This window comes from Nilaparvata lugens, unplaced genomic scaffold (assembly GCF_014356525.2).
Source record: "Nilaparvata lugens isolate BPH unplaced genomic scaffold, ASM1435652v1 scaffold2773, whole genome shotgun sequence".
Classification (NCBI taxonomy): Eukaryota; Metazoa; Arthropoda; class Insecta; order Hemiptera; family Delphacidae; genus Nilaparvata; species Nilaparvata lugens.
The window spans coordinates 1-23,893 of record NW_024090340.1 but is presented as its reverse complement, the minus strand read 5'-3'; the positions used below and the strand labels follow the sequence as shown (position 1 = coordinate 23,893).

The following is a 23,893-nucleotide window of genomic DNA, read 5'->3' as shown; positions in this document are numbered from 1 at the left end:
CATTGACAAGACAGAGGTTCGGCAACGTTGTTCTGCTATCTTTCTCCACTGCCATTATAACGTGGACCTCACTATAGAAAGATACAGAAAATTAAAAGGTTCACTCTTAGGGTAATTTTCAATCTACCCTCAAGTTCTCGTTGCACAATATTTTCAAAACTTATGAAATTATAGTGATGAATAGGCTACTATGATCCTTCAACCCACATGATCACTGCTAGAAACATGAAAAAAAACATTAAATTGACAATATCTCTGTTTTCTTATTATGAAAAAGACATTTTAAGGTCATAAATAGTTGAATCTTATGGGAGTTCCAGTGTCCCTGGGATCACATCAAGTTCATTGGTTTCACTATCATCCTACTGAGAGTTAGTATTCTTCTCTTGCACTAAGACTGTATCTTCAGCATTACTATAATGTCATTTAAATCGTGATCTATAAGTCAATTTGTACATTCTTTGAAGTCTCTGTCCAAAAAGTACATATTGACTGCTCGAATTCAATCACTATTGCTTATTTAATTTTTCAATTACATAAGATTTTTGTTTTTGCTGAGGATGGTGGCCACAGCCCACATGAGCTCTACGCTGATGCGTGGTTAAGAGACGGTGAGTGATCAGAGATGATCAGACCATAAAATATTATATCATATAGGTACTGAATAAACAGCTTGAATCTGAGATCACCCGCTGCTCCTTCTTCATCACCATTCGTGCAAAATCATGACGTCAAGTCACGTGAGCACGCAGACCAATCAATTTCACCATGACAACCAAATTATTCAGTGTATCTGGGATTCGAAAAGTTCTATTCAGACACCTGCCGGAGCTGTTTGTTGCAGCATATCCAAGCTCCATCCTCCTCTGCAGTTTTTGTAAGTAGCTTTCCAAATAAACATATCCTTGAATGGATTCATTTTGGGAAACTGAAATCATGTATAGTGTTTATTAGGAAGCGGATGTTTTTTAAAGAGCTAAAGCTTTTTAGAGTTCAAGTTTAACCTTCTAAAGTTGAATATTAAGAGGAATCTTGATTCTTCTTACAGAATGTGTTCTATAAACTTGGAATTTTTTAATTACAAAAAATAGCTAGTAAATAAATTACAAAGGTGTGTAGATGGTCACCTGTTTAGGTGACTAGCTGGAGTTTATAACTTGGATGAGTTCTATCAGGAATAGATTTTTATACTAATATTTCAATAGAGTTGAAAGAGTTTTTCCAATTCTTGACAATCTCAACCATTTTTATTTGAGTTTTCCCACCTTCAAAAACAATTTGTTTGAATATTTCATGCCAATGTAAATTCAATTTGCATTATTCTAACTGTCTGTAGGCCTATGCTACTTCTCAGTCAGCAAACAAAACTGTCTGCTCAGGGTTGTGGTACACCCCAGTATGCAACTTTCCAAGTTCAGTTTACTAACCAAGTGTTGAATTTTAGTTAATTCAAACTTTTTTTTAGAAATCAACTTCTTAGTGAGTTTTTGTAGAATTTGTTTTTAGTTATCTATGTATTTGTCTGATGAAATTACCCACAATTTACAGGATAATCAGATACCCAGATTTGAAAGATAATATTACGATGAATAAAAGAATATTGTTTTGAAAGAAATGGAATGTGTGGATAATGCATGAGTGTACGAATAATTTTAATGAGAAAATATTCGTTTTTGTTGGGTATTATAAGAAAAGCCTCTTTTGCAAGAAGAAAGTATACCTACACATTTTTAACTCGAGGAAAATATATCACGTAAATAATGGTTTACCTATCATAAAAATAATTGAGATGTAGAGAATTCAATTCTTTTCAAATTGATGTTATTTCACCATTTTATGCTTTCCATCAATTGGTATAGCAGCTTTAGTGTTGAGTGTGAAATTCTCATGCAGCAACAAGTGTCAACTTGTTGGTATTCCACCTTACCCCACAGTGGTTAGGGATGAGGTTTTTCAATATGTTCAGCTCCTAACTAGTCTTAACCTTCATCCGCTCGCGCGGGCGGCAAATTGGCCAATTTTTTTAGAATTTCTGTTATATTTCCTAATCTGGCAATTAGTGAGTGGTGAGAGTGCCATGTAATCCTCCCCCACTATCTTCCCTAACTTCTTCAGCCCAGCTCAGTTGGTGACTTGCTTGAGCATAGGAGTGATTTTTAGCGTGTGACTACCGGTGAGCGGCCAAATTACCGCCCGAGCGAGCGATTGTGTTGGGATCTCCACCTAGATTTTTTCTGGAAATACCTCTTCAAATTTATCATTTTTATTCACATTACAATTCATCATTTTCATCTCAAACCAATTTGTAATGTATTTCTTTCTCGCTTTGTTCTGTTGCCAGATCTTCTTTTAACAATGTAGAATTAATAATTAAATAACAAAATATTTCATCCTTATTATGTAAATTTATTGCTTGATAAAATATAATTGATTATTTTAAACTAGAATGAACAGTTAATATTATTACATTAATAAACCTGAATCAGCTATCATCTATAGAAGGCATTGACAAGACAGAGGTTCGGCAACGTTGTTCTGCTATCTTTCTCCACTGCCATTATAACGTGGACCTCACTATAGAAAGATACAGAAAATTAAAAGGTTCACTCTTAGGGTAATTTTCAATCTACCCTCAAGTTCTCGTTGCACAATATTTTCAAAACTTATGAAATTATAGTGATGAATAGGCTACTATGATCCTTCAACCTACATGATCACTGCTAGAAACATGAAAAAACATTAAATTGACAATATCTCTGTTTTCTTATTATGAAAAAGACATTTTAAGGTCATAAATAGTTGAATCTTATGGGAGTTCCAGTGTCCCTGGGATCACATCAAGTTCATTGGTTTCACTATCATCCTACTGAGAGTTAGTATTCTTCTCTTGCACTAAGACTGTATCTTCAGCATTACTATAATGTCATTTAAATCGTGATCTATAAGTCAATTTGTACATTCTTTGAAGTCTCTGTCCAAAAAGTACATATTGACTGCTCGAATTCAATCACTATTGCTTATTTAATTTTTCAATTACATAAGATTTTTGTTTTTGCTGAGGATGGTGTCCACAGCCCACATGAGCTCTACGCTGATGCGTGGTTAAGAGACGGTTCGTGATCAGAGATGATCAGACCATAGAATATTATATCATATAGGTACTGAATAAACAGCTTGAATCTGAGATCACCCGCTGCTCCTTCTTCATCACCATTCGTGCAAAATCATGACGTCAAGTCACGTGAGCACGCAGACCAATCAATTTCACCATGACAACCAAATTATTCAGTGTATCTGGGATTCGAAAAGTTCTATTCAGACACCTGCCGGAGCTGTTTGTTGCAGCATATCCAAGCTCCATCCTCCTCTGCAGTTTTTGTAAGTAGCTTTCCAAATAAACATATCCTTGAATGGATTCATTTTGGGAAACTGAAATCATGTATAGTGTTTATTAGGAAGCGGATGTTTTTTAAAGAGCTAAAGCTTTTTAGAGTTCAAGTTTAACCTTCTAAAGTTGAATATTAAGAGGAATCTTGATTCTTCTTACAGAATGTGTTCTATAAACTTGGAATTTTTTAATTACAAAAAATAGCTAGTAAATAAATTACAAAGGTGTGTAGATGGTCACCTGTTTAGGTGACTAGCTGGAGTTTACAACTTGGATGAGTTATATCAGGAATAGATTTTTATGGTAATAGGATTTCAATAGAGTTGAAAGAGTTTTTCCAATTCTTGACAATCTCAACCATTTTTATTTGAGTTTTCCCACCTTCAAAAACAATTTGTTTGAATATTTCATGCCAATGTAAATTCAATTTGCATTATTCTAACTGTCTGTAGGCCTATGCTACTTCTCAGTCAGCAAACAAAACTGTCTGCTCAGGGTTGTGGTACACCCCAGTATGCAACTTTCCAAGTTCAGTTTACTAACCAAGTGTTGAATTTTAGTTAATTCAAACTTTTTTTTAGAAATCAACTTCTTAGTGAGTTTTTGTAGAATTTGTTTTTAGTTATCTATGTATTTGTCTGATGAAATTACCCACAATTTACAGGATAATCAGATACCCAGATTTGAAAGATAATATTACGATGAATAAAAGAATATTGTTTTGAAAGAAATGGAATGTGTGGATAATGCATGAGTGTACGAATAATTTTAATGAGAAAATATTCGTTTTTGTTGGGTATTATAAGAAAAGCCTCTTTTGCAAGAAGAAAGTATACCTACACATTTTTAACTCGAGGAAAATATATCACGTAAATAATGGTTTACCTATCATAAAAATAATTGAGATGTAGAGAATTCAATTCTTTTCAAATTGATGTTATTTCACCATTTTATGCTTTCCATCAATTGGTATAGCAGCTTTAGTGTTGAGTGTGAAATTCTCATGCAGCAACAAGTGTCAACTTGTTGGTATTCCACCTTACCCCACAGTGGTTAGGGATGAGGTTTTTCAATATGTTCAGCTCCTAACTAGTCTTAACCTTCATCCGCTCGCGCGGGCGGCAAATTGGCCAATTTTTTTAGAATTTCTGTTATATTTCCTAATCTGGCAATTAGTGAGTGGTGAGAGTGCCATGTAATCCTCCCCCACTATCTTCCCTAACTTCTTCAGCCCAGCTCAGTTGGTGACTTGCTTGAGCATAGGAGTGATTTTTAGCGTGTGACTACCGGTGAGCGGCCAAATTACCGCCCGAGCGAGCGATTGTGTTGGGATCTCCACCTAGATTTTTTCTGGAAATACCTCTTCAAATTTATCATTTTTATTCACATTACAATTCATCATTTTCATCTCAAACCAATTTGTAATGTATTTATTTTTTATTTTTGTATTTATCTCCTATTGCTTGTAAAATAGCAATAGCCTAACTGCAAGAAAACATAGAAGTGGATTAGATACTACTTCTAATTGCTAGTGGATTGTAAACTTCTACTCATCAAATAGATATTTATCAAAATTTGTGAGAAATAACTTGAATATTTCATTTCAACCAATCCCTGATATTTCAACGAACAATTTTTTTTCATTGACTAGTACGGCCGATCTTACACTGATTCTATTACATAAATGAATTATCAAATGCCCTTGATCAAAAATATCACACTGCAAAAATATTACAGTTAAATAATTACATTTATATATTACAATATAAAAATGTACTAATACCATAATAGATCAACTATGGTCATATGTCAATAATTATATAAATTGCATATAAAATGATTATAGATATTCAATAACAAGTCATTCTAATACCAGCCTTAAAACTTCACGAAGGCTACATAAATATTATAGGTCATTAAAAGCTATATGATTTATCAAAATCGTATTATATCCCTTTAATAACTTATATAATAGGGTAGTTCTTGTAATCAGTGACATGGGAAATATCTTATACACTTTGAGAATGAATAGACCTAAAAAAATCAAGGGCGGCCAAATTGCCGCCGCGCAAGCGGAATTGTAACTCCACAAGGTTACATTGTTACATTGTTAAATGATCTGTTGTTGCTGTATTGAGAATTTCACACTCAACACTAAAGCTGCTATAACAATTGATGAGAAACATAAAATTTTGAAATAATGCATCAAATTGAAGAGAATAATTGAACCCTCTACAAACCAACATTCAGTACTTATTTTTTATATGCATTGTTGTTGAGTAATAAGCTTTGAAAATGCAAAAAGTTGGAAGAAAAACTGTCTTTTCAAAGATGTTATACTTTTAAAAGTGAATATCCCGAAAAGTAGAGGAGATATCACAAAAGTTTACTGAACAAAACTTGTAGGAAATTTATCTAGCTTTATTTTTGTCATGTTATTCATGTCGCTGAAATGAATTGTTTCCACGATATATGCGTGTAAGCCAGAAATGAAAAAACGAAACTTTTAAAACACCCTCGTCCTTTAAGCACAAGGGGTAGGGATGAGGACTTTTGATATGTTTACCTGCTAAGTAGTCCAAACAAAGCTACGAAGTCAAACATTGTGCTCCAAACAATCCCTCTAAATTACCCTGGCAATTGATCTATTGCTGTTAAACTGAATATATTACACCCAACACTATAACGGCTGCAACAATCGTAGAAAGATGCGTAGAATAATGAAATAATACATGAAATTGAAGAGAATATGATGCTCTATGAGCTCATGATTAGCATGGATTTTTTCAATCAATCGTTAAAAAGTCAGAGCCAAAAAGATGAAAAATCGGAGCCGGACGGGGTTTTCTTCAATATGTGACATCTTCGAGTGCTCATACCTATAAAACTATGAGAGATAATGGAAAAATGTTACAGATGAAACTTGTAAGCTAATTTGTAAGCTTTAATTTTTTATTCGTCAAAATTTTCCTAAATACGCATATTATTCGAGATACATGCAAAACCCAATATATGGTACTTTCAAACCACCTCACCCCCTTAGCACAGGGGGTGGAGTGAGGACTTTTGATATGTTCACTCCCTTTCTGTCCTTAAAAGAGCCGCGGGGTCAAAAACTGTGTTCCGAACTTTTCCCTCTATAATCTTTCGTTGACTGGACTAAGAATGAAGAAGACAATTATTTTCAAACTTATAATGGGAAGCGTGTAGAAGCAAAGGAAACAGAGAGAAATATAGAAAAGCTCGCTAGTGTCTTGGAAGTGTCTTTATAGTCATGGGAGAACGATATTGTTTTCATTTTATGTGAAGCATTTTCAATTTTAATTTACAGTAGCTAGGCTATTGTTGATCTTGGAGAGGTAACGCCCGGTATTTTTCACTCAGTCGTAACTGATCAAGGCATTCCACTGCAAAAATAAAAAATCTGGTGTGGTACACTCACACAACTTTCCTTGCTCATATTTGAAACTACGATCAGACTTCTGTATATGTGGAAGAAAAACTGTCTTTTCAAAGATTTTATACTTTTAAAAGTGAATATCCCGAAAAGTAGAGGAGATATCACAAAAGTTTACTGAACAAAACTTGTAGGAAATTTATCTAGCTTTATTTTTGTCATGTTATTCATGTCGCTGAAATGAATTGTTTCCACGATATATGCGTGTAAGCCAGAAATGAAAAAACGAAACTTTTAAAACACCCTCGTCCCTTAAGCACAAGGGGTAGGGATGAGGACTTTTGATATGTTTACCTGCTAAGTAGTCCAAACAAAGCTGCGAAGTCAAACATTGTGCTCCAAACAATCCCTCTAAATTACCCTGGCAATTGATCTATTGCTGTTAAACGGAAGATATTACACCCAACACTATAACGGCTGCAACAATCGTAGAAAGATGCGTAGAATAATGAAATAATACATGAAATTGAAGAGAATATGATGCTCTATGAGCTCATGATTAGCATGGATTTTTTCAATCAATCGTTAAAAAGTCAGAGCCAAAAAGATGAAAAATCGGAACCGGACGGGGTTATCTTCAATATGTGACACCTTCGAGTGCTCATACCTATAAAACTATGAGAGATAATGGAAAAATGTTACAGATGAAACTTGTAAGCTAATTTGTAAGCTTTAATTTTTTATTCGTCAAAATTTTCCTAAATACGCATATTATTCGAGATATATGCAAAACCCAAAATATGGTACTTTCAAACCACCTCACCCCCTTAGCACAGGGGGAGGAGTGAGGACTTTTGATATGTTCACTCCCTTTCTGTCCTTAAAAGAGCTGCGGGGTCAAAAACTGTGTTCCGAACTTTTCCCTCTATAATCTTTCGTTGACTGGACTAAGAATGAAGAAGACAATTATTTTCAAACTTATAATGGGAAGCGTGTAGAAGCAAAGGAAACAGAGAGAAATATAGAAAAGCTCGCTAGTGTCTTGGAAGTGTCTTTATAGTCATGGGAGAACGATATTGTTTTCATTTTATGTGAAGCATTTTCAATTTTAATTTACAGTAGCTAGGCTATTGTTGATCTTGGAGAGGTAACGCCCGGTATTTTTCACTCAGTCGTAACTGATCAAGGCATTCCACTGCAAAAATGAAAAATCTGGTGTGGTACACTCACACAACTTTCCTTGCTCATATTTGAAACTACGATCAGACTTCTGTATATGTGTATGTATAATTGTTTTCAAAGTACTTTTTCTTTGTGTGAATAATTGTGAAAGTCGTCAAAACAGCTGTTCTACAGATGAAATATCTCGACTATGTGTTCTTTTTATGAACTGCGCTACCTACCTACCTCATGCACGAGAAGGAGGTTACTAAGTCAATTTCCCAAGGATGGGGTGGACCCCCCATTGGTTTCCCAGAAAGGAGACTCATGCCAGTTGATAGAGCTGATAAATAACTATACAGGGTATGAATTTGAAAAAAAATCGGTCAAGTTATTTTTGAGAAAATCGTTAAAAACATGGTTTTTTAGTAATTATCCGCCATTTTTCTCGAGAATATTACGGAGCTCCTGCAATTTTCCCAGAAATGAGACTCATGTCAGTTGATAGGGCTTATAAATAGCTATCCATGGTATAAATTTGAAGAAAATCGTTAAAGCTGTTTTCGAGAAAACCGTGAAAAACATGGTTTTTTAGTCATTATCCGCCATTTTTCTCAAGAATATTACGGAGCTCCTGAAATTTTCCCAGAAATGAGACTCATGCCAGTTGATAGTGCTTATGAATATCTATCCATGGTATGAATTTGAAGAGAATCGTTAGAGCCGTTTTCGAGAAAACGGTGAAAAACATGGATTTTTAGTCATTATCCGTCATTTTTCTCAAGAATATTACGGAGCTCCTGAAATTTTCCCAGAAATGAGACTCATGTCAGTTGATAGGGCTTATAAATAGCTATCCATGGTATAAATTTGAAGAAAATCGTTGGAGCCGTTTTCGAGAAAAACGTGAAAAACATGGTTTTTTAGTAATTATCCGCCATTTTTTCCGCCATCTTGAATTGGATTTTATTGAATTTCTTATTGTCGGATCCTCATGGTATAAGGACCTTAAGTTTAAAATTTCAAGTCAATCGGTTAATTAGGAATGGAGTTATCGTGTTCACAGACATACACACACACACACAACACACACACACACACACACACACACACACACACACATATATATATATATATATATATATATATATATATATATATATATATATATACATACACACACACACACATATATATATATATACATACACACACACACACACACACACACAACACACACACACACACCACACACACACACACACACACACACACACACACAGACCAACACCCAAAAATCATTTCTTTGGACTCAGGGGACCTTGAAACGTATAGAAAACATGAAATTAGGGTACCTTAATTTTTTTGGAAAGCAATACTTTCCTTACCTATGGTAATAGGGCAAGGAAAGTAAAAATATGCTTTCCCCCTCCTCAATACAAATGGACTCTTCCACAATACAGGCATGCAGTTGGCGCCTCATCTCTGTTGTCCCAGACATTGTTTCACACTTTTCACTAGTCTAGTGGAATACGCAGTCAAGGAACTGCAAGGAATACAGTATATAGTATAGCTATAAATATCGTATAGATTGGTTTGTTTTTCAGATTGATTATTTCTACATGGATTGCAGGTTTGATGCCCAGTGAGATCGGACTATTATTATTATCGTATAGATCTATCTATCGTATATAGTATTAGTATACTATCCTTGGATTACAATAGCATAGATTGTTAATTTTTATGGGTTGGTATTACAATCAGTGAGGATAGAATGACATTCTATACTCTCTGATTACAATGGCAGGCTTGTGCAGGTCGCTCAGATAGTTAAAGTTGTTTGAATTGAATTGAAATTAAATTGAATTGAATTGTTAAAGATATAGTTGTTTACGTCGTTGCAGCCCTTCAACCGACCAATTTTGAAATGAAAATATCAAATTCTCAAAATACTCGAATCCATCAGATTCTGGGCTTTTATTACAAAAACTTGACTAATTCCAAAATCCTGATCGTGGATATAAATTATTGTCAATTATACTATTGCCAACTTATAATAATACTCGTATTAATGTCTTTTATCAACACTCATATCCATTTTGCTTCAAGTTGATTACATTTCGCTGTTTGTATAATATGTTATTATGAGAATCATAGTGATCCATTATTTTCAAGAAGCAACAATGATGTAGAACAGTAGTTGAAGAACGTATAAAGTAGTTGAATATCGTATTGTAATGAACACTTGGTAAAGTTAAATATCACAGAATATGATCACATCTGATGAGTGAATTTTATTTATTTATTAATAGTTTATTGGTGTTTTTATAAAATTTCATCAATTATTGTCAACATTGTCATCAATTATCAACAGTTAATACTTGATCAATTATTACCAAAATTCATGTATTTAAATCAATTTACTGTACCGGTTCATCATTAATTAATTTGTTTTTAAGGTTGTGCATCAGGCTAATGGAAACTTTTGACTAAAGTTTTTCGATTTGGATACTATCAAGTTACCAACATGAAATCAATACATTTTTAAGGATATTTTAATATTTTTCTATCTTGAGATATGTGCGATTGAAGTTGAAATCTTTGAAATGAGTAGGCCTAATCTGGGAATTGTATAAATTCATCAAATTTTGAAGATACATTCTTCAAGGTACTGTTTATTGAGTTACATACTTGATTTCTGAGAATATCATTTCTACAGAAATTACTCTATTTCAATTATTCTTCGGAGCTGGAATAAATTTATACAAAATTCATGTATAATAATCGCTTCCCAATGATTCAGAAACTACCTAAAGCTGTAGGTCATCTCCCATAATAATTCTTCCCATTATCCACGCACAAGCCTTTTTCATGTGGACATCACCTTCAGAGAAAATATAGTTATTGGTTCGTTTCAAGAATAGTTATTATAAAATTTATATTGTTTTCATTATTCATATTCCACCAACAATACTCATCAATAACAATTTTTACTAGCATGTTATTGAAGTGGAATACATATCTTCAAGTACCCTTTCCAAAAATATAAATTATTTGTTGAAATAATATTAATAATATGATAAAGGTAAAGGTTTTTCTATTTCATGAAACATAAGAAAAGGTACTAGTCTTGTGGAAATTTATTTCATTTCAATAATTTTAGTTGACCTATAATGAAAAGTGAATGAAAAGTTATTCTGTTACATTATAGGATTTCTCATCATCCCTCGAAAATAGAAATCCACTGATAATAATAATAATAATTCAGAGGCCTCCGCATTATCTTATCAGGCAGGCAAGATTAATTATTATTCCGAGACGGTCACGTTTCTACCACTGGCTTCGATTGTTCGCCTTCAATTTATTACTCTAGTCGTCAGTTGTCAATCTGAAACCAGCCGGAAAACATCACTGCTCTCTTTATAATACAAATAGCTAATTTTATTGCTCAAATTTGCCTACATATTGTACTTTCCTCCAGAGTACTATTTTTAATTGTGTAACAACAAATAGGTGAGTCCCTTTTTATTTTCATATGATAACTAATCGATTATACATTCTACTTTTAACATTATTATAACCGCCCACCAAAATATTTTAAATCTACTTTCAGAACTTGGAATTTTCAATTCATCTTTGCAATCACACGTTTGCTATGCGTTTCATACTCTAATTCGGATGATTTATTTCAAATTCCTGATTCATGTTTTCACTCGTTATCCTCTCTGAATATCAAAATGATCGTTTTTTCAAGATAAAAGTTTGGAAGTTTTTCAAAATTGCAATTCTAGAATGAATTAAGAAATAATGGTACGTACTAACAAAAAGAAATGAGAATGATTAAGAGTTTTTCTTGTATAGATTATACATTAACATGATTTTTTACTGAATTTATAAATTAAAAAAATCTATTGTGATTTCAAACTCTCAAATTAGCAAGCGCTTACTTGTCAAACAGGAGTAGCGACGAGCTCACTCTTATCTTATCTGAGCGACCACAACAAGCTTTCCTTAATTTCATGGTAGGCTATCGTAGTAGGGGTTGTTTTTAATTAACTAATTGCTTCACTTCAAATAATATACCAACTACATTCAAAAAAATAAGATCTTTGTATTTCTTTTCTCAGTATTCTCATACTCATATACTCAGTAAGTTAGTGTTTTTAATATGGCTCAAACTTTCCAAAGTGTTCTCAAGATTTCTAAGTTTTTATTTTAACTGAATACTAGAGTAGAATCAATTTACTCTATTAACATTGTTTTGTCATTACTTCTGGATGGAAACATGGAATATATCCGTGTATCAAAAAATGAACTTTCCTGGACTAATTTTCAATCAAAATTCGGGAATGGAGTAGTAAGGACTATAAGCATATTTTTTTTCATTCTCAATCATTTTATGATTGTGTCGTCATCGTTGATCAACTGGCATGAGTCTCCTTTTTGGGAAACTAATGGGGGTCCACCCCATCCTTGAGAAATGGACTTAGTAACCTTCTTCTCGTGCATGAGGTAGGTAGGTAGCGCAAGTCATAAAAAGAACACATAGTCGAGATATTTCATCTGTAGAACAGATGTTTTGACGACTTTAAAAAATGACGACTAAAAAATCATCGAATTTCACAATTTACACGAAGGAAAAAATACTCTGAAAAAAATTATTTATATACACAGATACAGAAGTCTGATCGTAGTTTCAAATATAAGCAAGGAAAGTTGTGTGAGTGTACCACACCAGATTTTTTAATTGTGTAACAACAAATTGGTGAGTCCCTTTTCATTTTCATATGATAACTAATCGATTATACATTCTACTTTTAACATATAACCGCCCACCAAAATATTTTAAATCTACTTTCAGAACTTGGAATTTTCAATTCATCTTTGCAATCACACGTTTGTTATGCGTTTCATACTCTAATTCGGATGATTTATTTCAAATTCCTGATTCATGTTTTCACTCGTTATCCTCTCTGAATATCAAAATGATCGTTTTTTCAAGATAAAAGTTTGGAAGTTTTTCAAAATTGCAATTCTAGAATGAATTAAGAAATAATGGTACATACTAACAAAAAGAAATGAGAATGATTAAGAGTTTTTCTTGTATAGATTATACATTAACATGATTTTTTACTGAATTTATAAATTAAAAAAATCTATTGTGATTTCAAACTCTCAAATTAGCAAGCGCTTACTTGTCAAACAGGAGTAGCGACGAGCTCACTCTTATCAACTCTTATCTTATCTGAGCGACCACAACAAGCTTTCCTTAATTACATGGTATCGTAGTAGGGGTTGTTTTTCATTAACTAACGGCTTCACTTCAAATAATATATCAACTGCATTCACAAAAATAAGATCTTTGTATTTCTTTTCTCAGTATTCTCATACTCATATACTCAGTAAGTTAGTGTTTTTAATATGGCTCAAACTTTCCAAAGTGTTCTCAAGATTTCTAAGTTTTTATTTTAACTGAATACTAGAGTAGAATCAATTTACTCTATTCTATTGTCATTACTTCTGGATGGAAACATGGAATATATCCGTGTATCAAAAAATGAACTTTCCTGGACTAATTTTCAATCAAAATTCGGGAATGGAGTAGTAAGAACTATAAGCCTGTTTTTTTTTCATTCTCAATCATTTTATGATTGTGTCTTCATCGTTGATCAATAAACAGATAAATATTCTCATGTTCATGACTTTTGTATTCCAGGCTGAATTCTGACGCTAGTATGTAGAAACTCTCAATCCAGATTACTCGAGTCAACTTCGTACTTCACACAATGAGAGGAAGTTGATTGAAGTCTTCTCACAAAACGTTATGGAAATAATACTTGTAAGTGATTGAAATATTCACTTGAAAATTGTATTAAAATTTTAATCAATTTAAAAATCAACACGAGAGTCTCTCCGTGAGCAGTCACACAAAAGTGACGCTTGCACTGAAATAACAATGCAACTTCCACAAACCAAGAAAAAATGTGTTCCAATAATTTTATAGTTTCGTGTTAATAATACAAGAATAATTGACTAGATTGTTGACTTGACATTGTAGGCCTGCTACTTAAAGCCTACATAACTTTCACACTATATCTCTCTTTGAAATGAAATGAATATGATCAAGTACAGTTTTTATATTTTATTGATTTATATGAATCAAAATGTATGCAGGCAACAATTCAAATACAAAATTGATAAAGTTATGCTCCTGATTCCAGCGAGGATCGTAGAAATCAGCTGCAAAAAATATTATTCTAAAGAAATAGATCACTGGTTGAGGGAAAATGGTGATATACTGGAATCTTTTTGATGATCTTAAAAAATAGTTGTTCACCCCAAAACAGAAATAATCATACAAAAAAACCATAATAATTAAAATAGTAATGAAAAAAATAGTAATAACAAATCGAAATAGTAATAAATCTATTTAGTTATAATAAAACATAAAAACTAATAGTAATAATCAAAACAGAAAAAATCACTCAAAATAAAACATAAATAATAGTAATAAAAATTGCTGTATCGGGAGAAATTTTTCAATAGGTTTCTTTTGTTATTCATGTTTAGTAATATGTCAATTATAAGTAATTTTTAGTAATATTGTATTTTTTGTTTTTGTTCTTAAAATAGAATTATAATTATATTTCTTTTTAGTTTTATGAAATAGCACAACTCGCATCCGTGCTCAGATTCTTTCTTTGCGGATGCTAATCTTTCCATAAAATGTAATTTATATTTATGTTTGTTAACTGTTTTTGGATGGAAATAAATTTGATTTTGATTTTTTGATTTTTGATACAAACATGAACATAAACTAGCATCAATTCAATGTTGTTCATTTTATTTGAAATTGAAAAGAGCTCTAATGAGTTGAAAGAAGTAGATAGTGGATCTATAAAATATAAAAAGGATACTTGATAATTTCTATTCCATTTCAAGAAATGTCGTATCCCTAAGGTCCAAACTTCACCGTTACATGTGAAAACATTACAGTAATATCTCAATTTTCGCATATTTCATTATATTTCTTTGCTCAATAGTATTGTGAAACTCTTCAGTCTATATATGAATTCATCAGGTTATTTTAATCTTATAAAGGAAAAATGCATATTATAAAACTTTTATTTATTATACTGTACGAATAATTAATATAATTAAAATATATAGTATGTTTGCCACCTGCAATTACTCTCTCATCTTCTTTCTTTCTCTCTAATCTAAACACTCTTTTTCTCTCTCTTTTCATCCTCACCTGGCTGGTACATACTTATTTTTCTCGTTCTTCTTAGTTGTTATTTATCAAAAAAATTGAGAATTACTTTCGTGGCAGTGAATTATGAATCGATTCGTGTAATATTAGTGACTCCCACGTTCGCACAGGATGATTCCTTGCAGGTGATATGATGTTGTAATTTCTCTTTTGCGCAGAGTTATTCTAAATGATGGACCCATTTTGAAAAATTTATATTCACTGAATCACTTATCCAAAATGAACACTCTTTACACCCACATCAGCACTTGAGTTAATATGAATTTATTGAAAAGGGGTGCATCATTCAGAGCAACTCTGTATTTATTTATTTTGAAATTCAATAACGTTTTGGATTTGCTATGATGTATACATTCTATGATTATGCGTTCCATTCTCATCTCTCAGATAATATTACTCTCATTGTTATTCGGAGATTTCAATGTATCATTTTTTCCAGAGGTGGTTCGGACAGCCCCATTCATGCGTGTACAATGTTGAACAAAATCAGAAAGATTCAAGTGTCAACTTCAACTTCGAAGTTTCAACTTGGGCTGGAAGCTTCAAGTGTGCAACTGTTCTCAACGGAGAAGGACTTTATTGATGCTTCTACTTCTTTTGCATTGAAGGTAGTTAATTATTCATCTATTAATTTATTCATTAAACCAGTCAATTGATTGATTCACCAATAAATTATTAATTATCTTATTAAAATTCATAATCGATATAAGTTTATAGGAATCAATAATTAATAAATAATTTATTAGTAACCTATTAATCAGTTTAAATATTCATTTATTTTTGATACTAGTGTTATGTTCAGTATTTACGTTCTCTCATATTCATCGATATCGTCTACTTTGCTGTGAGATTTGAGGTGTTATCAAAACTCTACAAACCCATTCTTGTATAGTGAATATACTTTTAATTCCTATTTGTAAACATCTCTTTGAAATGATTTTCGATGACGTCATTGGACTAAAAATAGCAGAAATAAATAATTAGTCTTTATTATTTAAACTACATTGAACATCTCAAATTTGTTATTGACACCCACTTGCTCTTTTTCTTGTTTTATAGTTTTTTCTTTGTTCACTGATTATTGTTTCAAATGTCGGGCTCATCATAATCATCATCATCATAATTTTCCTTCCTTCTGCTCCACTCCACCGTCAGCCTCTGAAACAGGCGAAAAGCAAATCACAGGCTAGATGGTCGTCTATTATTATATAAACAATCATATTGCTAAATTGTTCAAAGCATTTACATTTGATAGCAATTTTTTAAACCTAGGGAGATATTTTTTCCAAGTTCATGAGCTACAAAATCCCTAAAGAAGTCTTTCTACAGAACTTGCTATTGAAAGATTCTTCTTTCTCATCATCGTCTTCTTTTTTTCTTATTAATCTTCTCCTCCTTCTCTTCCCTGTGTCATTTTTCTCTTCTCATCCACCACCTTCGCCGTTGTTTCATCGGTCAGTAGCACAGATACAAGCAATGTCAGTGGTAGTGCGTAGATTAAACGCGTGGTGGGTGTCTGGCAGTCTGGCTGTCTGGGGAAGGTTTACAACACAAGACAGCTGTGCATTATTTCACAACGACGTAGTATGCCACAAGTGTTGGGGGCTCAACAGGGTGAATCTATTCAGGGTGGTCCTTTTCAGTGCAAGTGTGTGCAGGCATAGTATCACTCTCTCTCTTTCTCTTCCTTCACGTTGCGAAACCTTTGTCTCGACCAATCACAGTCGAGATCGGCGAGGGAATTTTTCTTTCTCACCGTTGGCACCAGTGTCACAGTACGTTTTCTTGCTTCATCCTAACTAAGGAAACAAACATTCTGAAGTAAACTTTCAGTGTTATCGGTTTGTTAGTTCGGAATTCAAAAATTCTGCTCAATTTCATCAAATTCTAACCGCTAATTTACAATGTTCCACTACTAAAAGGTGAGCGTTGATTATTTATATATTCATTTATTATAATACTGTATTACTTAGGAGAGATTCGTGGATAGATACTCATATTATTTGAATTTGAGTATTCCGGGTAAATGGATCACTGGTTCCTAATATTCATTTGTTAGTATCGTAGCCTATATCTATTTCTTATTAAAAATGATTTGAAGCGAAAAAACAGGCAAACTCCAATGGGGGAGTTGGATGATATTTCCTGTGGGGGCTGTGTAAAAAAGGGAAAGGAAGAATAACTTTATGTCAAAGTTTAGTACGGTACCTATAGATAATGAAATTATGAAAGTTCACCAATATTTTTTAACTACCTTATTACTTACTGCCAATGAATATAATTTTGAATTTCCCTTCACAATATATTTTTGAATTCAGGGTTGCATAACTTTTGAATAATTTGGTATTAGTCTATTTGAAAAACTGAAAATTGACAAAAAAGACTGAAACTAAATTACTTAAGGGTAAACTTTCTGTCCTTTTGGGAAAATCTGTCGATTACATCTTCAATCTTCAAATCCTTAATTATATCTGAAAATAACACTACTAAGTTTGAATACCGATCTTGGCACATTCTACTTCTTAACCAGGTGTTGATACGGCACATTGTTGAGAATGTTCTTTCACAAGTGGCAGTATTGGAAGGTAGTGTGAGGCAAATTGTTGAAAGAATTTTATAGTTGGGGTATGCATCATCAATTGTACACACAATGTGTACAAACATGTCATGTTTCTCATGGAGCTAAACTAAATCTTTCACGTCCATGCCAAGGGCATTCCACTGAGATTTTTGCCATCTGTTTGATCGCCAAAACAAGCTCCACCCATCATTACTTGCCTTAAATCCCCGTTACAAATACGACGCGATGATTGTACAGTAATATTATTATTATACTTTATTAATATTAATTATATTATTATCATCCTTTTAATTTTATCTAAGTGTTTATTCTGATACGATATCAACTAATTTAATTTCTGACATAAAATGTTTTATTCAAACTACATAACATTTGCTACAAACATCTTGGGGGGCTGACCCCCCCAAGCCTCCCCTTAAATTCGTCCTTTTAAATTCTAATAGATTGAACACAACTTCAAATTCAAATTCTTTATGCAAACAAAAAACTTGGACAAACATGTGATGTGCCATGAGTTTATCAAGTTCCATTCAATTTCATAGAGTTATAAGGACGGCGCACAAATGTACGTCCAAAAATCGATGTGGGCTTTACACACCACGTAAGCTATTCATCAGCTGATGATATGCGTATTATATTCATTTGTATATATATAATACTCATGTAATTAAATATATGCATAAATAATTATGATAATCATAATAGCATCAGCGGAAGGAAAGCGTACGGCGTGTGTTCGTGGCATGTAAGTCTAAAGCTGCGTACACATATTCGTGCTTCCAACCCGCACCGAGCACGCTCCTCCCTCGTACCGCCCTCGTACCGCCCTCGTACCACCATCGAACCACAGTCGCGCCGCCCACGCACCCATCATGAACGTTACGGAAGATGTTAGATCTTCTCGCCTTCCCCGGTCGAACCACTGTTGCTCCCCGGTCGATCATCAATCGCTCTGCTGGAGTGACGTTCGGTTGCGGAGCAGAGCGAAAGTCTGTACGCACCTTAATATTATAATATTGATTAATATTATAACGGTCTTATAACTTGTGTATAATACGGTCTTAGTTTGACTAAATTTGTACTTATCGATAGTAATGTGTGTGTACCCAATCACTGTAGGCTACTACAGGTTTACAGCTAAAATTGCCTTCAAGTCACCAGACTGGTCCACCAATATATTCCCCAAAGTGGAAACCTTAACAGATCATGAAAATTTTGAAATTTAATAACAGTAGGTGACTACGTAAGGACGGCGGCCCCGTCTCGTTTCCCAAACTCCAATAGATGTAATCAACTTCTTATCCAGTACGAGTACAGCGCTTCAACCCTATCAGCGTCACTCGCATTATTTGGCAGTATCAGGATTTTGACTTTGAATTGTTGATTTTGGCCTCATGAGATGAAATTATTGTTGTTTAAGCAGGCTGGAGGCGTGGGACTGGGACATGGATGGATTGTGCGAGACGCGACGCAAGGTTCATGCTACACAGAGCACCAACAAATGCTGACCTACAAGACCATTCAAGAATGTCAATTGTGTTCTACCAGCATAAAGGGCTCAATAAGGACAAGGACAACCATGGGTCTCCTCACTTGGCTCAGCTTTATTGCAAAATGCGAGACGACTGGATGACTACATCAGGTATAGTGTTCATTTATTGATTATTGGGTTTTTACTAGTGTCCAAGCTAGTTTCATATGGTGCCTATCACACTGGTAAATGAAAGTTACCACAGGGAATTGAACCAAATTGGTGCTTTTACACAAATACATATGTGTCATGACTGTTTCCCTGGTGTAGTATGAGCCTAAACTCCTGCTCTGCTATAGTGTGGTCCACGTTATAATGGCAGTGGATAAAGATAGAAGAATAGCGATGCCGATTCTCTGCATTAATTAATTATGTTTCTACACTTTCAAAAACATAATTGTCATCGTTGTGGACCTAGAAAAGGATAGTACCACCGACTTTGTCGAATGATAGACAAGGGTAGCAATACCAAAGTTGATCAAATACTGTCATTATAACGTGGACCTCACTATAGCCATTAACACAAACAGGAAGAAAAGTGCTAGTTCAATGGATTCAATTGACTTATCAAAATTGTCTCACATATTGCTACTGGTTATGGCTAATAATGATTCATTCAATCTAAAATACTTTGCATAAATTAATATACATTGACATTTTAGAAAACCTTTTTCGAATATTGAGACTTCAGTGATCCTGTGCATTCCGACTGGTCGACATTTCTGCATCTCTAATATCAGATTTCAATTTATTCATCAATTTTATCACAAATCACAACATAGATATAACTTGGCGAGAGCAACAGGCCCAGCCCAAAACTGTTTCACTCCCAAATTTTATAAACAGCAACATTTTCAAAAGGTAGCTTATTCTGCCAAGAATTTGTGACCCATTAAGGGCCTTTTGTACAGTTTAGATTGCTAAACTCGATTAAGTTAATACAGTTTAAGTTAATCTGAAAGTTTAAACTTGAATCTGTTTTCTCAGTGCATTTACTAATCCAGTTTAAGTCGAACCAGTTTAGCGTTAAGTTGGTAATAGAATGTTATCGTTTATAATATCAGGAAGGCTGATTTTTACAGGAAATTTGTTATTTGTTCACAAAACATCAGTAAATTGAGGAGGCTATATGTACCTACTATTTCCTCGTTCAAAATCCACAGAGCTGTAATCTGTACGGAAATAAAAGTGAAAAGCGATCAAGAAATTCTTCAAAAAATGATGAAATTCTATATTACTATTAGAAACAAACTTATATTTAGTTGGCACCAAAAAATATATATTCTAGAATGTAAGATAAAAACCTTATTTTGTTATGAAAATCTACTTAAATCTACTACGGTCTTCTTCGTTTATTAGACATCTCTCAAAAGCAAAATATCTCAGTTATGTATTATTAAAAACATGTTTTCTAATCAAAGACCACTGATAAAAATTGTCTTGTTAGAATTATTTAATCTTAGTGGTTTATTTAATCAAATACTAAATTGGCACTTGCTTTACTCAAGCAAAACCGTTAAAAAATTCGGTATTATCCCAGAAATTTAAATGATTCATTTTTTGCCCAATTTTTCTCAGTTACAAAATTTCTTCGCAGTCATCTTTATCAATCGCATTAAAATTTTCTATCAATTCCTCCATTATAATTATTTTTACATTCAAATAATGATTCACTATAACCCAAATAATTATTATCGTCTACAGAAGCATTAAAAACAACCGTCGAAAAATGATTTACTATTAGCTGTTTCCCCATAAAATCTTACAGATGTCTAGTTAATCCAAATTATTTGGTTTAAACCTCCTGTTTTGGAGGTTTAAAATTTCCCAGAGTTTAAACTCAATACAGAGTTTAAACTGATACTGCGCGAACGGAATTTTAGTTTAAACCAAAAAAATCCAGATTTCGTTTAAGGTTTAACTTAAACTTACACTGTGCAAACGGCCCTAAATGTCTGAAATGAAGAAACTAAAAATTTAGAAATTAGAAACATGAAGCACTAAATTAGAAACCAATGAAACTTCATGAATCACTGAGAAATTGAATCAATAATCATTCACTTTCATATCATTCGGTTGTCTCACCATTTTAATAAACTAAAAATTACATTTCCAATAAACTCAGAAGTCTGAGGATATTCACTGTTTGATAGAATCAATATAATGGAATTCTCTCAGACTTCTAAGTTTATTGGAATTTCTAGTAAATTATAATGGCGTAAAAACGGAAACTAGTATCTCTGTACGGAGACCAACTGTTTTAGTAAGTTAGTGGTTTTGATAATATTATTTCAATATTAATTGTTTTAGAATGGTCAGAGTAATGAGTGGGCGAATGGTGGTTGAACGTCATCTTCTTGCCTCAAGGAACCCATATCTGCATCAGGTCAATGTAGCTGAAATTCGGCTGGCAAGTTAGTTTTCGGCATAGCAACCACCCGGACACCATGGTGACCAAGGGTCAGCACTCGTGTATGATCAGTAAGTACTAGACTGCAATTAATTATTACTACTACAATTGTTTTAAATCAGCAATTATTATTCAACACTTTTCCGAAAACAGTAATTCTTGATTGGAAATTTTAAGGGCACGCCACACCAAGCTCGCTACCGCGGCGGTAGCGAAGTTTTAAAAATCGCTAGCCATGTATTCAGGTTGATCGCGCCACACCGAGTTCGCTACCGCGGCGGTAGTACGGCGCACTACCACCTACGACCGCCTGCTAGGCGATTCAACAAAAGTTCGCTGAGAGGTAGTGCGGCGGACAAAGCGAGCTCAGTGTGGCGCGCTCAACCTGAATACATGGCAGGCGATTCGAAGAGGTAGCGCATGCGCACAGAGTGCGCATTCGCTACTAGACTCACTACTCTGAGACTACCGCTAGCGGACGTTTTTCGGTGTGGCGTGCTCAGCCGAGAAAACTACCACCAGCGGTACTACCTCGGCGGTACTGGCGAGCTTGGTGTGGCGAGGCCCTAATTTGCCTACCTCCCTGTTATTGTGAAATAAATCGAGATGTGATGCTATCATTGTGATGGAGTGTCAGTTGAATTAAATACACTCTTTCATATCTAGTACAACATACTTAGGCCTTTTATATGATTTTAATGTCAAATTAACACTATGGCTGGCTGAATAAGGAAGCACAGCTTACAAAATATTTCAGTATAAGCAACTTCCTATCCTTTACAAGTACAGCCTTTCAACCCTAACATGCAGCGAAGCACCCAATACTTGGCAGTATCAGGTTTTTTGACCTTGAATTGTCGATTTTGGCCTCATGAGATGAAATTATTGTTTCATCCAGCAGGCTGGAGGCGTGGGACTGGGACATGGATGGATTGTGCGAGACACAAGGCTCATGCTACCCAGAGCACCAACAAATGCTGACCTACAAGACCATTCAAGAATGTCAATTGTGTTCTACCAGCATAAAGGAGAAGGACAACCATGGGTCTCCTCACTTGGCTCACAACTGTACAACTCACTACTTCATCAAGATAATGTAGCTGAAAATTAACTGGCAACAGAAGTTTTGCAGAGAATCTACATGCAAAGTATCCACCAGGTCAACATGGTGACCAAGGATCAGTACTACCCAGCGAGTAAATACTAATCAGTGAGTAAATACTAAACTACAATTATAAACTACAACTTGGGTATAATTTATCCTAAATCAGCGACTTTTTTATCAAAACCTTTTTCCTACAACCGGGATTCATGATGTAATTTTTTTATTTTGCGTACCTCATTTTTATTGTAAAATGAAGATGTCTATCATTGTGATGGAGTGTCAGTTGAATTAAATATACTCGTCTACATCTAAAAGAAAATGCTTATCCCTATTACGGGCCGGTTTCCGAGCTCGGGATTTAGCTGAGTTCTAGACTTTAAACAGCTGGAGTCTGAAAATTAGCTTTTCAAAACGGGGCGTAGTCGCAGTTTTTATAACAGTAGTTGCAGTTTTTATTTTCTCATTTCTATAATTGGAAACGTTTTTCCTTAACGAAATTAAGATGTTGGCAGCTGATATTTCATGTTAATATTTGACCTCTATTATAATATTGTTATTGCCAATTAAAAATATGACTGTATATAACTGTGAAGATAGATACTAAGTACGCGGGACTGTTGGCTGTGATAGTATTTCTCTGTTTTGAGTACCTACGTGAAATGTATGTATAATGTATATGTTTACCTGATGACTTTGTCAATACATCTATTTGTTCACGGCAATAAAAACATTTTGAATTTTGAAACATTTCTAAATAATTCAAAATAGCTGAAACTTTACACTATTTTCTCTTTATTCTATTTTGTGTTTAATTCTCTACTTTTTTGAAATTTAATTCAAACGTGACTTTGACAATGACTACGACTACGCCCCGTTTCGGAAAGCCAATTTTCTTACTCCAGCTGTTTAAAGTCTAGAATTTGGACTAAATCCCGAGCTCGGAAACCCGCCCTGAATGATTGTAATTTCAAATTGACAGATCACGGTGTATTCCAATGCAATGTGAGTTTTCTCAATGTTTTATTTTAAAAGTAGTATCTTTCTATG

At 33.7% G+C, this 23,893-nt stretch overlaps 1 protein-coding gene across 13 annotated transcripts; it reads left to right on the top strand.

Moving 5' to 3' along the window:
- Positions 1-463: 463 nt before the first annotated feature.
- On the top strand, positions 464-22,951 carry LOC111058355. Of its 13 annotated transcripts, none has more exons than XR_005573563.1 (6): positions 464-877; positions 13,663-13,785; positions 15,659-15,827; positions 19,224-19,442; positions 21,642-21,812; positions 22,640-22,951. XR_005573563.1 is itself a non-coding variant. In XM_039444090.1 (5 exons), the coding sequence occupies exons 1-3, from the start codon at positions 3,227-3,229 to the stop codon at positions 19,431-19,433; spliced, it is 531 nt and encodes a 176-aa protein (XP_039300024.1). In that variant the 5' UTR covers positions 3,212-3,226; the 3' UTR covers positions 19,434-19,442; positions 21,642-21,812; positions 22,640-22,951. The 13 variants fall into 13 exon arrangements, 8 of the variants coding, with proteins under 8 accessions (XP_039300024.1, XP_039300023.1, XP_039300020.1 ...); XR_005573562.1 differs by lacking the exon at positions 464-877 and adding an exon at positions 3,220-3,378; XR_005573560.1 differs by lacking the exon at positions 464-877 and adding an exon at positions 11,191-11,459.
- The last annotated feature ends 942 nt before the right edge of the window (positions 22,952-23,893 follow it).

What these genes read in the sequence shown, in the direction of transcription:
- LOC111058355 (XM_039444088.1), top strand. Translation starts at nt 3,227, where the DNA reads ATGACGTCAAGTCACGTGAGCACGCAGACCAATCAATTTCACCATGAC. An exon ending in CATCCTCCTCTGCAGTTTTT is followed by an intron (nt 3,379 to 15,658) that starts GTAAGTAGCTTT and finishes CATTTTTTCCAG; the next exon opens with AGGTGGTTCGGACAGCCCCA. An exon ending in CTACTTCTTTTGCATTGAAG is followed by an intron (nt 15,828 to 22,639) that starts GTAGTTAATTAT and finishes TGTTTCATCCAG; the next exon opens with CAGGCTGGAGGCGTGGGACT.